Source organism: Phyllopteryx taeniolatus, chromosome 10 (assembly GCF_024500385.1).
Source record: "Phyllopteryx taeniolatus isolate TA_2022b chromosome 10, UOR_Ptae_1.2, whole genome shotgun sequence".
NCBI classification, from domain to species: Eukaryota; Metazoa; Chordata; class Actinopteri; order Syngnathiformes; family Syngnathidae; genus Phyllopteryx; species Phyllopteryx taeniolatus.
Genome location: NC_084511.1, coordinates 25,699,479 through 25,714,230, shown reverse-complemented (window position 1 = coordinate 25,714,230; position 14,752 = coordinate 25,699,479). Strand labels below are relative to the sequence as shown.

The following is a 14,752-nucleotide window of genomic DNA, read 5'->3' as shown; positions in this document are numbered from 1 at the left end:
ATATAACAGTATATCACTGTGCCTTGCTGCATAATTTAATCTTGTCTCAGTTGAGTTTATATATGTATTGTTCTATTGTTTGTTTGTTTTTTTGCACCATACAATGACAATAAAGGCTTTTTTTTAAATTATTATTCTTATTATTGTTGTATTTGTGCATGGACACTTTGTCCCAGCACGGCTATTTTGCTTCGTTCCCTCCACTATCCCCCCCATAAAAATTGTGCGTGGAGATGAAAAGATCCAAAACGTGGTTCCGAGCAAGCCCCGCCCACCAGCCCCCTCCCCTCCCTTATAAGGCCCAGAGCGAGCGGTGGGGAGCTCAGATGAGACCGCCGTACCGGAGATACCGCAGCGTCCGGGGGGATTTTATTCTTCTCGTTTCCCGGCCAGCATGGATTTTCTCAATCACAACTACTTGAGCGCCAGGGGGCCCTACGACTACACCTTTAATTTCTGGAACGATTACCTGGGCCTGACCACGCTGGTCACCAAGAACCCCAAGATGAGCGTGCCCCACATGAGCCCCAACTCCATCACCGAGTCCCTGAAGGCCACGCTGGGTCTGGACGACGCGCGCGAGTGCGCCTGCGCCTGCGCCTGCGAGGGCGCAGCGCCGGAGGGCGGCTGCTGCTGCTACTGCTGCTGCTGCTGCTGCTGCTCGGGATGCCCGCCCGGCACGCCCCCGCCGCCGGGCTGCGTCGCCGAGCTCAAGGAGCGCTTCTCCATCCTCAACCCCTTCCAGAGCCACCAGCCACCGGAGCGCGAGGCGCACGGGTGCTTCCCCGGCTTCGAGCGCGCGAGGACCCGCGGCAAGCCGGCGTCCGTGCGGGCCAAGCTGGAGCCCAAAATCTGCGTGTTCTGCCGGAACAACGGCGCACCGGAAGAGGTGTACGGCTCGCACGTCCTCAAGACGCCCGACGGCCGGGTGGTGTGCCCCATCTTGCGGGCGTACACTTGCCCGCTGTGCAGCGCCAACGGGGACAACGCGCACACCATCAAGTACTGCCCGCTGTCCAAGGAGCAGCCCCCGCAGAGGCCACTGAAGGGGGGCCGGGCTGTGGGGGGTAAGCGGATGAAAATATTTTAAAAAAAACAAAAAAAGAAAAAAAAAAAAGAGATGGAATGAAATGACCTTCGAGTATGATGAAGAATTGCACTGAACAATTTGCAGATGACTGTCGATTTTATTTAGACTTTTATCCCATACACATGTTGACTAATATGGGGTGTCCAAAAGAAAGAAATACAAACATTTAAAATAATCATATTTAGACCAATCCAGTGTAGGTCCAAATATTATAAGCAGTTAAATATATATATATATATTTTTTAATACTGTATATGCTTTGTGTTATATGTAACATGTTTTAGTGTGGTCCTTTAATCTCATTTGTCATTTTTTGATGCTTAGAGATTGGTTTTGATTTTTGTCTTTTACCCATTATTTGATATTGCATTTTGCCCTAAAGCTCTTCCTCCTCCTTGTCATGTTACTTTTAGTTTAATCTAATAGTTTGCTTTTTCTTTTCACTATTATATTTAGACTCTTTTGACTCTTTTTCTCCCCTTTTAGTGTGGCCCTAAACCTCCTTTTTTAATTCTTTTTTTTTCTCGTCTCTAATTATATTTTTTACTTTTTTGGCGTGGCCCTAACCTGCTTTCGTCATGTTATTTTTAATTCTTATCCACTTTTTTTTCATTTTCCTATTATTACATTTTCTGGGGGGCAAAAAAATCAAATAAATACAATCTTCAGTCGTACTTTGGACACCCCCGATGTATCCAGATCTATTTTTATAGTTCCTTAATCCACTCAATGATGGTTTGTACGTTGAATTTATTTTCTTTCCTAGTGTGTGGTAATGTGTGCGTATATAAGTACACTAATGTACAGTAATCAAATAGAGATGGACAAAAAAAAAAATGAGTATTTTGGTTAGTAGGAATGTGAATGTCGTGTTTCTATACTGAGTATTTTTTTATCTGGCAGCAAAGCTGACCTCTTTTGTCGTCCTCGTTTAAAATAATAAAAAAAAAAAACATTTTGTTGGCCATTAAAAACCCTCCTGTTATGTTGCGGGTCAAATTGACCCATATGAAACTTGATGAAAATGTGTATTTTAACATATTTGCAATGAAATGGTTAGGAACTCAGTTAATATTGTGACATTAATGAAGTTAATTGTTGTTGTTTTTTTTTCTGTTTTGGACATTGAACATGGCCCAGGTCAAATTGACCCGTGTTAAACTTCTTCTGGTCAGTAACAAAGTAAATAATGACATATAAACAACGTCTATTGGGATGTTTCTTCCCATTTTGAACACTTTTAAACAAGCCCTGGGTCAAATTGACCCATTCGAAACCATATCTGGAAAATTGACCCATGTCAAACTTATTGGCTTAATGAAAATCTTTCATTTTACATAATTGCATTTAAATGGTTCATCACAGAGTTAATAATGACATAAAAACAATGTTTTGGGGAATTCCCCCCCCCCCCAGAACACTATTGGTTCACAAAACAGGGTCATACTGACCCATACGAAACGTCTTGACAAAAAGGGTTCAATTCACATCTTTAACATGAAATTGATAGTCACAGACTCGATAGTGACTTATAAACAATCTAGAATGTTATGGGATCAGTTTCTTTCGCTTTTGGATCATTAAACACACCCTGGGGTCAAAATGACCCATGTGGAAGCAGTTCATTTTACATATTTGCAATGACTTGGTTAATAGTGACGTATTAACAACGTCTATTGGCAAGTTCGTTACTAATTATATATATATATATTCCCATTTCTGACACTCATTAAACAAAATACGCCTGGGTCAAATTGACCCATGGACATGATTACTGTTCGTGAGAAAACGAAGTTAACAGGAGGGTTTAACAAAAGAATGTGTCCAGTCAGGAGTCGTTTGATCCCACAAAAGTTGACACTGAAACCGCAATGAGGTGGGCCGGAGTGGAACACAATGTGGCCTCTGTTTAAGAGAACTGTTCTTTTCCTCCAAGGAATCCCCCAACCCACCCACCCACCCACACCCACACACCCACACACACACACACACACACACAGGTTTTTTTCTAGCCAAACGCCTTCATTTTTGTTTACATTGCCAAATAAGGGCATCGACACACTGGATTTAGCGCTTCTTCTTCTTATTCCCACTTGGGGACAAAGCATATGAATGTCGACCACATGCTCGTTTAACTGAGGAATTCCCAAATAATCAACAATAATCATGCAAAACTGTTGTGAATGTATGCAGGACTGCGCGGTTTACCAAAGGATGGCAAATGGGTGTGCTTGGGTGTGTGCGCGCGCGTGCGTGTGTGCGTGTGTGTGTGATGTCAGTGTTTGAACAAAGAGTGACCACATGAGGGCGCTACCTCAACCTGGTTTTTGTACTTAAAAGAAAAAACAAGTCTAAGGCAGTTTCTGGAAAGAGTGCCATTTATAATGAGGGTTTTTGATAGTATTTTGGATCTTTGTATAACACAATTGTATTTCTGTTGCATTTAACAAGACGCGAGCGCATCAGCTAGAGCGTTGTTGTCCGAAGTACTAATGAACATGCCCGTACTTTATAGGCAAATATACTTTTTTTTTTTTTTGTTGTTGTTGTTGATGTTGTTTGGATTAAATGAAGAAAGCGATGATGATGAAAATACTGTTGTTATTTATATTTGACCACACATTTTGGGGCTGTATGCTTCTGTGCAGAATAATGAACATATAAACTTACTAGAGACATAATAAACGCTTATGGAATATTTGTATATATTTTCACTTGGCCTACTCTGGATTTTTACTCAGCTGATGACATGACATAATGCGCGTCTAAAATTTGTAACCAAGAGACAACGGAAAGGTGACACATTTCCTTAATTAATTCGAAAAATTAAGTGTCTGATCAATGAATCATGATTTCTTCGATTCTGTATCATCAAACATGATGCTATGTTATGTTAACTTCTTTGGACTGCAAACTAATGTAGATTGTGCCATGGTCTTGGCTACTTTACTGGCAAACAAACCAAATGTCGCCAACTATTGGCCTGGCATGCAAATTACAGCGTCTTGAGTAATTTCTTCACGTCCTTTTGGCAAAATAAGAATAGTAATTTGTACTAATTACAATGCATCACTTTTAGTTCAAAATCTTACCAGATCTCCATCCATTCATCCATCCATTTTCTACGGCTTATCCAAGCTTAAGCAGGGACGCCCAGACTTCCCTCTCCTCAGCCACTTCATCCAGCTCTCCCGGGGGGATCCCGAGGCGTTCCCAGGCCAGCCGAAGGATGTAGTCTCTCCAGCGTGTCCTGGGTCATCCCCGGGGTCTCCTCCCAATTGGACGTACCCGCAACACCTCACCGAGGAGGCGCCCGGGAGGTATTCGAATCAGATGCCCCAGCCACCTCATCTGGCTCCTCTCGATGTGGAGGAGCAGCGGCTCTACTCTGAGATCCTCCCGGATGACCGAGCTTCTCACCCTATCTCGAAGGGAGAGCCCGGACACCCTGCGGAGGAAACTCATTTCGGCCGCTTCTATCCGGGATCTTGTTCTTTCGGTCACGACTCACAGCTTGTGACCATAGGTGAGGGTCGGAACGTAGATCGACCGGTAAAGTGAGAGCGTCGCTTTTCGTTTTAGCTCCTTCTTTACCTCAACGGACCGATACAAAGTCCGCATCACTGCAGAAGCTGCAGCGATCCGCCTGTCGATCTCCCGTTCCATTCTTCCCTCACTCGTGAACAAGACCCCAAGATACTTGGGACTAGATCTCATCCCCGACCTGGAGAGTGCACGCCGCCCTTTTCCGACTGAGGACCATGGTCTCAGATTTGGAGGTGCCAATTCTCATCCCAGCCACTTCACACTCGGCGGCAAACCGCTCCAGTGAGAGTTGGAGATCACGGCTTGATGAAGCCAACAGAACCACATCATCTGCAAAAAGCAGAGATGCAATACTGAGGCCACCAAACGAGACCCCCTCTATGTTTCGGCTGCGCTTAGAAATTCTGTTAAAAGTTATGAACAGAATCTGTGACAAAGGGCAGTTTTGGCAGAGTCCAACCCTCACCGGAAATGAGTCCGACTTACTGCCGGATATGCGGACCAAACTCTGACTCCGGTCGTACAGGGACCGAGCAGCCCGTATCAGGGGGTTCGGTACCCCATACTCCCGAAGCACCCCCCACAGGGCCCCCCGAGGGACACGGTCGAACGCCTTCTCCAAGTCCACAAAACACATGTAGACTGGTTGGGCAAACTCCCATGCACCCTCGAGGACCCTGCCGAGGGTGTAGAGCTGGTCCACTCTTCCACGGCCAGAACGAAAACCACACTGATCCTCCTGAATCTGAGATTCAACTTCCCGACGGAAGTATTTTTAAAGAAACAACTTGAGTCAAAATAAAAATGTGACTTTATCCTCGTAAGATTACGACTCTTTACCCCAACAAAAGACATAATTGTTCTTGTGCGGATTACAAATTTTTCAGGAAAAACGCATTCTTTTCATAACATTAAATAAAAACTCACCAAAAATGTGAATTTGCTATCGTAACATTAGGACTTTTGTTGCATGCAGCCCAAACGCACATCTCCATCCTCGGCCCCGCCATGAAATATGGATGACGACTAAGTGTGACTGAGATTGGCCTCGGCGAACCCAAGCAAGCCTAGCGTTGCAGGCTAGCTTTTCTATTCCCTGCAGGCCACCGTCTCCATTAGCGCAGCGCACGCCGGGCCCCGTATAATCTAGTTAGCCCAGCCACTTACGAGATGTGTATCTTACACGAACGCATAATATGAGCTGCGCGAGCCGACTTGAGTGCACGATAATGTCTGACGAAGGGAGTGGAGGCTTTTAAAGGTTGATATATATTATGCATTATTTTTCGCAATTTAAAACACTTCCCAGGGGTTCCACTTCACATGCTTGCCTGAAAATACCCCAAGGGTCAAGAATGACTCTTTTATACCCTTTTTTCTTAGCTTTTTGAAATGAGCCACTAAGAACTAGAGGGGGCTCCATATTTGTCATTTTGAAGTGATTTGAGTGATTTAAAGCTACAATAAAACGTGATTTATATCTTGGTGATTCATATGGCAATAATTACTTCTTCTGGAAGACTTCTTTTCACTCGGTCATTCTTTTTTGTCTCCTTTGTGTTGCAAACCGAAATTCAGATGTACAGTACCCCCATGCTCGAGTGAAGTGTAAAAAAAAAAAAAAAACAAAAACAAAAGTGAAAAAAAAAAGTAATGGAACACACAAATACAAAATAAGAACAGTTGCAAGGAGCTGCTGTAAGCCACAACTCACAAACAGATGCTCACAAGGACACTAACTGATTCCACCTCGGGAGTATTATTTGATTTGAATTTGAACAGACCAGAAGCACATTTTGATTATTGGAGTTATTTTTGTCTTTCTAAAAGCCTCCTTTTTCTCTTTTTCTTTGCCTTTTTTTCTTTTTTTTTTTTTTTTGCTGCTGCTGTTAAGTTTCTAAAGGGCAGCCTAAAAATAGCCAACATTAAGAAAGTGCACTGGCAATCTTTACTCCCCCTCCCAAGAAAGAAAAAAGAAACAAGCCATCATCAGTATTTAATGAAGAAAAGTAGCGTTCATTAACCCGACGGATAACGTCAAAAATGGTATTTAACATGAAGACACTGATGTTAAAGTTAATAAATCACATCATGGAGCCTGTTTATCTTTAGAGGATGACTAGACATTGGTATTTGCAAGATATTAAAAGTCCTTAATTCCAAGGAGGGAGGAAAAGCAAGTTCCCGGATGTCCTCATTTATTAATCGGAGCTTCTAAGAACAAACGAGTGATAATAGATAAGCCAAGCGAGTGCCTGGACTCAATGTTGCCTTCAGGCACAAGGAAGAGAGGCGCATAGCTGTTTTTTTTTTCCGTTGCTTTTTAAATTTGCAGGGGAAATTTGTATTTTTTTTAAGGGAATGTGTTGTGTTAAAACTGCTAGCATGATTTTAATGTAGCCTCACTTCTCTAATCCCTCCCCTCCTCGATTCTCTGATCAAAGCCACGCCCCTCACTAACATGCACAAGCGCAATTCTCAGTCCACTACACTCAATTCGCAGAATCCCACGTCACTGAACAAGCCAAGCCCCGCCTTTTAAGGCTGCGCACATTCAAAGTCACAGATACTACAGTTTAGAACATGACGATGGCGACCCCCAAGTGGACGGAACAAATACCTGCGCCTCACATGCATACATATTTTTTTATTGGTGTTACGCATATACTTTAACATTTTTATTAATAACAAAGTCAAAATATGGTCACTACTTTGCAGATTTTTGTCTGCTGCGTAACCCTACGAGGGATAAACGAGGGACTACTGTATTACAATGAATAGAAGTAGCGAACTAACTTGCATTACATTTAGAACGTCACAACATTATTTGTACAGCGCTGTTCATGCATACCCCATGTGCTTTATTCATTTATTTATCTATATATATATCTATATATAGATATATATATATAGATATATATTGTATTTATCCTTTATTTATCCAAGAAATGTCCCGTTGAGATACATGGTCTTCTCCCAAGGAGTCCTATACATTAATTTAAAAAAAAAAAAACACCCACCGCATGTCCACAAGGACACATGCATGCACACGCACAGTTTAAAAATAATACCGTAGTAACCTAAGAAAATATATACTGTATATATAACTTTTTACCACATTCAAAATGTATTATTTCTAATTTAATGTTATCTTCATTGAAAATAACAGTGCTTTTCTATCAAAGGACACTAATAAGTAACACCAAATTTTTAATGGTACTATACGGTATGTGGAGCTAATAAAGTGACTCAGGAGCCTTACAGATATTTCATCTCTACATTTCTAAAGACCTTCTTAGCCCTCTGACCCACGTGAGTCGTGTTGACGGCCGCCGATAATGATTAGCAGATCGGTGGCGATGGTGTACGGGTCCCATCACGTCCCTCCCTGTCGCCTAGCAACAACTCCCCGAGATAAAATTGGACAGCAGCCAAGCATGAAAGTCATTCCACGGAGCGGGCAAAAGGGAGAGGTGAAAAGGGATAACATCTTTTAGACCCAGGAGGGAGTAGGGTGGGTTGAGGGGAGGCGGGCCTGGGGAGAATTCACTCGGCACCGCTCAATCTTTTACGACATCTCCTTTAAGCTATTGCGATGTATGCATACGCATGTTTAATTTAGCATTTTGAATGTGTCTTTGCTCGACGGGGGCCACTTTGCAGAGAGGGATTAGTTCCACCTGTGTATGATGTAACACATCCGGTGTCCACAGATTTCCATGATTTTGCAAATGAAATTCAATGAGAATTAACAGGTCGTACATACTCTTGTCTACTACTGTAAATAATACACAACACTGTCACTGACAGAAGTATTGGGACATACAGTACAGTAATGCTGTTCTCAAATTTTTTAAACTAAGTACCATCTAAAAAAAATTATTAATTATCGTAAAATGTAACTCAATGATTCACTTAAAGTGAATTATACGCCAAGTATAAATAAAAATGGCACCTTAATAAAAATAAGTTCTTTAAGATTAAATGGAAATGTTTTAAATGAAATTAATGTTTTAATTTACTGAAAAGGTATCTATGTCCCAATATCTTTGCCCATATAGATAAATAGTACTTAATAATTAATGTTTTAATTTACTGAAAAGGTATCTGTCCCAATACTTTGGTCAGTATGGATTTATTTGATTAAGAGAGACATGTCCCAATACTATTAGTATATGGACATACCTCTTAAATGAATTACTCCACATGAACAAATGTATTGGGCCATTCCTTCATAATTCCTTATATGGATATTTATGGATTGGGACATACCGCTTAATTCTTTTGACTTTCTGTAGAGGTGGAATGACTACGTCTCAATTCGCATATACCTTTTGACAAAAGACATCAGTCCGAGTTTCATGAAAAGAACCAGTATGTTTTTAATCGCAATTGTTTCACTTACTCAGTTTTCATTGTGAAAAGCTTAGGTTAGGCATTGGGTGATTGACTCTGGTGTGTTTACTTTGGTTTATTCTGTACTGTCGCGTATGAACTTCTCTTCTTTGATCAAATTAAAGTGCATACATAAATACAAGGAAAAGTCCAAAGTGCGGTCACGAAATCTGATGACATCATCAAGGAGAAAACAATTGGATGATGTCGGGCTTTTCCTGTAGTTCCAAAGCCAGAGGCTCCACATCATCTTCAGGGTACAGCAGTGATAAGTCGTGAAGAGGTTCTGGTAACTTGGAGCAGCTGCTCATTAAAAGCAACGACTTATTATCTGACCCAAAAGGGAGGACGTCACTCCAAATAGATCCATCTTCACCACCAAGTCCGGATAGGGCTTTTGTTTTCGCTTTGAACACCTGCTGAGGGGAGGACATTTGCACAACCTCAAGATCAGGACATTCGTCAATGTGCAGCCACTCTATATCTGCCAGTCCAATCCCCTCTAGACCTGGACGAGGTGGTTCCTCAGGCTCTACCATCACCGATGGAAGCTTGTTCTCCTGGTGCTCGGGGTTTTCAGTGGTTGTAGATTCTCTTTCTGCTTCCTTGTCAAGAAGCCTGACATCCTCTCTACCCACACGAGGGGCCTTGTCTTCCCCTTCCACAGACATCTTATGTTTCATCTCAACCTCTAACCCTTCATCAGGGTTCTCTGATCTGGAATCTTCTTCCTCCTGGTTTTTATTGGCACGCGGTATGGGTTGAGTTGGGATAACCTCTTCATCGACCTCCAGTGTGGACTGGGGAAGGCTATGGGTGTTCTCAGCTGGTGATTCAACATCTTCAAGAAGAATGTCATCCATGCAAAGCGACGCTGTATCCTCCAGTTCAGTCCCCAGTGTACCGGGACCTTGTGGTTCTTCAAGAAAACCTACCATCTCTGAAAGACGCTGGTTTTCCCAGTGTGAAAGATTTACAATTGTTGTAGGTTCTCTTCCTGCGTCATCGGCAAGACCCCGATGCACCTCTCCATCAGCCTGCTGGGCTTGTTCTCCCTGTTCTTCAGGGATCTCTTCTGTTTCGTCCTCCATACCTTTATCATGGTGACCTGCTTCAAAGTCTTCATTGTTCTCTTGGTTTTCATCAGATTGCAGTGTGGTCTGACTTTGGAGGAACTCTTCACAGGCCTCCACCAGTGTGTCCTTCACAAAACTTTGAATGTTTTTCCCAGGTGGTTCAACATCCTCAAGAGGAATATCATCAATGCACAGTGGTTCTGCATCCTGCCATCCCTCAGAAGATTCGACCCAGACCAAAGGAAGCAGATTATTCTGGTGCTCAGGGTGCTCAAGTTCTCTTCCGAATTCATCAACAAGAACCCGATCCCCCTCTCTATCCACCAACTGAGTCTGTTCATCTTCAAAAGACATTTTTTCTTCAATCTTTGCCTCCAGTTCTTTATCAAGCTGCTCTGATTTGGAGTCCATGCATTTTTTTATTTTTTCATCAGATTGCAGTGATGTTTGACTTTGTAGAACCACCTCATGGGCCTCCAGTGCGTCCTGCACAAGGCTGGGACAGCTGTCAGCATGTGGTTCCAGCTTCTCAGTCTTGGGACAATCATCAATGTAGAGTGACACTGCATGCTCCATTGGGGTCCTGAGTGATGCTTCAGGAGGATCTACCTTCATGGAAGGAAGCTGGTTCTCATGATCTTCATGGTTTACAATTGTTGAAGGTTCTATTGTTGCTTCATCACCAAGAACAAGACTGTTTTCTTCATCACTCTGCTGAGCTGAATCCTCCTGTTCTTCAGCCATGTCCTCTTCAATTCTGACCTCCGATCCTTCATCAAGCTGCTCTGATTTGGAGTCTTCATCTTTTTCCTGGTTTTCTTTGGATTTCTGTGTTGTTTCACTTTGGAGACACTCATCATGCGCCTCCAGTGTGTCCCGCACAAGGCTTTGGATGCTCTCAGCAGTTGGTTCCACATCTTCAAAATCAGGAAGATCGTCAATGTGCAACAGCACTCTGTCTGGTAGTTCAGTCCCCTGTGGACAGGGATCTTGTGATTCCTCATGGGACTCAACCACCACCGAAGGAAGCTTTGTCTCTTGCTGCTCATTGTTTACAATTGTTGTAGGTTCATTTATTGCTTCATCCCCAAGAACATGATCACTCACTCCATCAACCTTCTGAGCTTGTTCTTTCTGTTTTTCAGAGATACCTTCTTCATTTCCGACCTCCAAGCTTCCATCAAGCTGCTCTGATTTGGAGATTTTGTCTTTTTCATAGTTTTCATCACATGGCTGCGTTGTGTGACTTTGGAAAAGCTCCTCATGGTCCTCTAGTGGGTGCTGCAAAAAGCTATGGATGTTCTCAGGAGTTTGTTCGGCATATTCAAGAACAGGAAGATCGATCTGGAGCAGTGCTCTATCCTGTAGTCCTTGAGAAGAATCCACCCTCACAGAAGGAAGTTGATTCTCCCGTTGTTCAAGGTTTACCTTTGTTGTAAATTCACTTCCTGCTTCATCGGCTAGAACCTGATGCTCTTCATCATCACCCCATTGATGCTGTTCTTCATCTTCCTCAGGTTCCTTCAGTCCTTCAACATGCTGCTCTGATTTAGACTCTTTCCATTTTTTCTGTTTTTCATCAGATGCCTGTGTTGTTTGACTTTGATCAAACTCATTGGCCTCCAGTGTGTCCTGCATAAATCTATGGATGTTCTCAGCAGCTGTTTCCGCATCTTCCAGATAACAACTATCATCATTGTGCAGCAACTCTGCATCCTGCAGTTCAGTCCCTAGTCGATCAGGATCTTGTGGCTCTTCAGGAGAATCTACTATCAAAGGAAGCTTGTTCTCTTGGTGCTCAGGGTTTACAATTGACATAGATTCTGCTCCTGCTTCAGCTAGAAGAAACCGATGCTCCCCTCCGTCCACCAGCTGAGTTTTTTTCTGCTTTTCAGACATCTCACCTTCAATTCTGTTTTTTAAATCACCAAGCTGCTCTGACTTGGAGACTCTATCTTTTCCCTGAAACTCCTCACGGGCCTCTAATGTATCCTGGGCACATCTATGGATATTCTCAGCACTTGCTTTGACATTTTCAACAACACGAACATCAATATGCAGCAACTGTGCATCTTGATGCCCAGTCCACAGTGGATTGGGACCTTGTGGTTCTTCAGGAGAATCTGCCACCAAAAGAAGGTGAATATCCTGGCGAACAGAGTTTACAATTGTTCTAGGTTCTCTTCTGGCTTCATCGTCAATAACCTGATCCTCATCTGCACCCACCTGCCAAGCGTGTTCTTTATGTTCCTCTTTCTCAGACATCTGCGCTTTGATCTCCAGTCCTGCATCAAGCTGCTCTGATTTGGAGTCTTCACCCCGTTCCTGGTTTTCATCAGCTTCCGGTACTGTTTGACTTGGGAGGTACTCCTGATGGGCCTCCAGTGTGTCGTGCACAAGGCAATGAATCATCTCAGCAGCTGGTTCCAAAGCGTCAAAAAGAATATCATCAACATGCAGCAACATTGCATCCTCCCGAACACTGGGACCTTCTGACTCTTCAGGGGCATCTACCTTCACAGTAGGAAGCTGGTTCTCAGGGTTTAAGATTGCTGCAGGTTCTCTTTCTTTGTCAATGACAAGAAGCTGATCCGTCTCACCATCACCCCGCTGAGCATTTTCTTTATCTTCCTCTGACATCTTGTGTTTAATCTCAGCCTCTAAACCTGTATCAAGCTGCTCGGATTTGGAGTCTTCACCCCTTTCCTGGTTTTCATCAGCTTGCAGTACTGTTTGACTTGGGAGGTGCTCCTCATGGGCCTCCACTGTGTCGTGCACAAGGCAATGAATCATCTCAGCAGCTGGTTCCAAAGCGTCAAAAAGAATATCATCAACATGCAGCAACATTGCATCCTCCCGAACACTGGGACCTTCTGACTCTTCGGGGGTATTTACCTTCACAGTAGGAAGCTGTTTCTCAGGGTTTAAAATTGCCGCAGGTTCTCTTTCTTTGTCAACAACAAGAACCTGATCCTTCTCACCATCACCCAGCTGAGCATTTTCTTTATCCTCCTCTGACATCTTGTGTTTAATCTCAGTCTCTAAACCTTCATCAAGCTGCTCTGATTTGGAGTCTTCACCTTTTTCCTGATTTTCATCAGCTTGGGGAATCGTTTGACCTTCGAGAAACTTCTCATGGGCCTCCAGTGTGTCCTGTACAAGGCTACGGATGTTCTCAGCAGGGTGTTCCACATCCTCAAGAACAGGGAGGTCATCAATGTGGACAAGCCTTCCATCCACCAGTCCAGTCCCGAGTGGACTGGGACCATGTGGTTCCTCAGAAGAATGTAGCATCACCGAAGAAAGCTGGTTCTCTTGGTCGTCATGGTTTACAACTGTTGCAGGTTCTCTTCCTGCTTCATCACCAAGAAGCAGATCCTTCTCTTTATCCGATTCTTGGGCCTGTTCATCATGGTCAGACATCTTATCTTCAATCTTGGCCTCCAACCCTTCATCAAGCTGCTCAGATTCTGAGTTCTCATCGTCTTCCTGTTTTTTATCTGACCGTTGCGTTGTTTGACTTAGGAGGAACTCATCGTGGGCATCCAGTGTGTCTTGCACAAAGCTTTGAATGTTATCAGCATGTGATTCCTCACAAGAGGTTTTGGAAGTGATGGAAGACTCAGAGTCACCTGGTAAAAGGCAAGTAGACGGTTATCAAATTCTACGTCGATAAGAATTTTGCGTCGGACATAAAAAGTGCTCACCTCTCGCCGCCTCCTCTTTAAGGCGCAGCCGCCGCTGTGCTTTCTTTTTTATCAACGCCAAGGCGTCCAAGCTCTCCTGGATTTTCTTCCTGTCCTGGTTGTCCCACTGCTCTCTCTCCTTGCGCTCGAACTCGAGACCACCAAGGGCCCAGGCCTCTGCACAGGCCCTGTCCCTAGGGAAAACGGGTCGGTCGTCCAGGAAAGTGAGCTGCCTAAGGCGGACGATTAGTGTCTTCCTATAGTTGGGGATCTTGCTAACCACCTTGTTGCCCATCAAATTTAGGACACGCAGTTCTGGCATGGCCTCCAGGATGGGCACAATCCCCGGCTCATGTAGTAGGTTGTGCGACAGGTCCAAAACCGTGAGGGCCATACAGTCGCTCAGGTGCTGGATATCGTGGACCACCTCCAGCTTGTTGTGGGCGATCTGCAGGGTGCTGAGCTGGGAGAGGCAGGAGATGTTCTCGATAGTGTTGATGTAGTTGTTGGAGACGTTTAGGGAGCACAGCTTCTGCATAGGCGCCAGGTTCTCCAGCTTGTGGATCAGGTTCTGCTGAAGGAAAAGACAGCGCAGGTTGACTTGCGCATCCAGGTTCTGAATGCGCTGCAGCCCGTTGCTCTCAAGCCACAGACACTTGAGCCCAGTGTACTCCTCCAAGTTCTCGATAGTGGAGAAGCCCTTAAAATGTAGGTAGAGCGTGTCGTTTAAACAAGGCGTGGAGTAGAGCCTGTTTTGCTTGCAGTGATCCTTCAAGAACTCCTTGGTCATCCGTGGCCCAGAGAGTTTCTTCAACGGTGTATTCTCATCGCTGCTTAAAGTGCCGCGCTTCATTGACGCGGACACAGCTTTTTCCATAGTGTCCCTGAACGCAGCACGGCGGACTTCAGGGTTCGTCACTCGGTGTTTTCCCGACGTCGTCCGTTTAATGGCGATTTGG

The 14,752-nt window shown here is 44.0% G+C and overlaps 2 protein-coding genes across 2 annotated transcripts; one reads left to right on the top strand and one right to left on the bottom strand.

Annotated features, from left to right (window-relative positions):
* The first annotated feature begins 336 nt into the window (after positions 1 to 336).
* On the top strand, positions 337 to 3,786 carry nanos1 (nanos homolog 1). Its single transcript, XM_061788381.1, has one exon. The coding sequence runs from the start codon at positions 395 to 397 to the stop codon at positions 1,088 to 1,090; it is 696 nt and encodes a 231-aa protein (XP_061644365.1). The 5' UTR covers positions 337 to 394; the 3' UTR covers positions 1,091 to 3,786.
* Positions 3,787 to 9,013: 5,227 nt separating this feature from the next.
* On the bottom strand, positions 9,014 to 14,679 carry LOC133484842 (titin homolog). Its single transcript, XM_061787969.1, has 2 exons — positions 13,815 to 14,679; positions 9,014 to 13,739 (listed from the first exon to the last, which is right to left on the bottom strand). The coding sequence occupies exons 1-2, from the start codon at positions 14,668 to 14,670 to the stop codon at positions 9,214 to 9,216; spliced, it is 5,382 nt and encodes a 1,793-aa protein (XP_061643953.1). The 5' UTR covers positions 14,671 to 14,679; the 3' UTR covers positions 9,014 to 9,213.
* Positions 14,680 to 14,752: the final 73 nt, after the last annotated feature.

Bases quoted from the DNA above. Each gene is read 5' to 3' on its own strand.
- nanos1 (XM_061788381.1), top strand. From the start codon at position 395: ATGGATTTTCTCAATCACAACTACTTGAGCGCCAGGGGGCCCTACGAC.
- LOC133484842 (XM_061787969.1), bottom strand. From the start codon at position 14,670: ATGGAAAAAGCTGTGTCCGCGTCAATGAAGCGCGGCACTTTAAGCAGC. The intron at 13,740-13,814 runs GTGAGCACTTTT...GCCTTTTACCAG, and splicing joins TAAAGAGGAGGCGGCGAGAG to GTGACTCTGAGTCTTCCATC.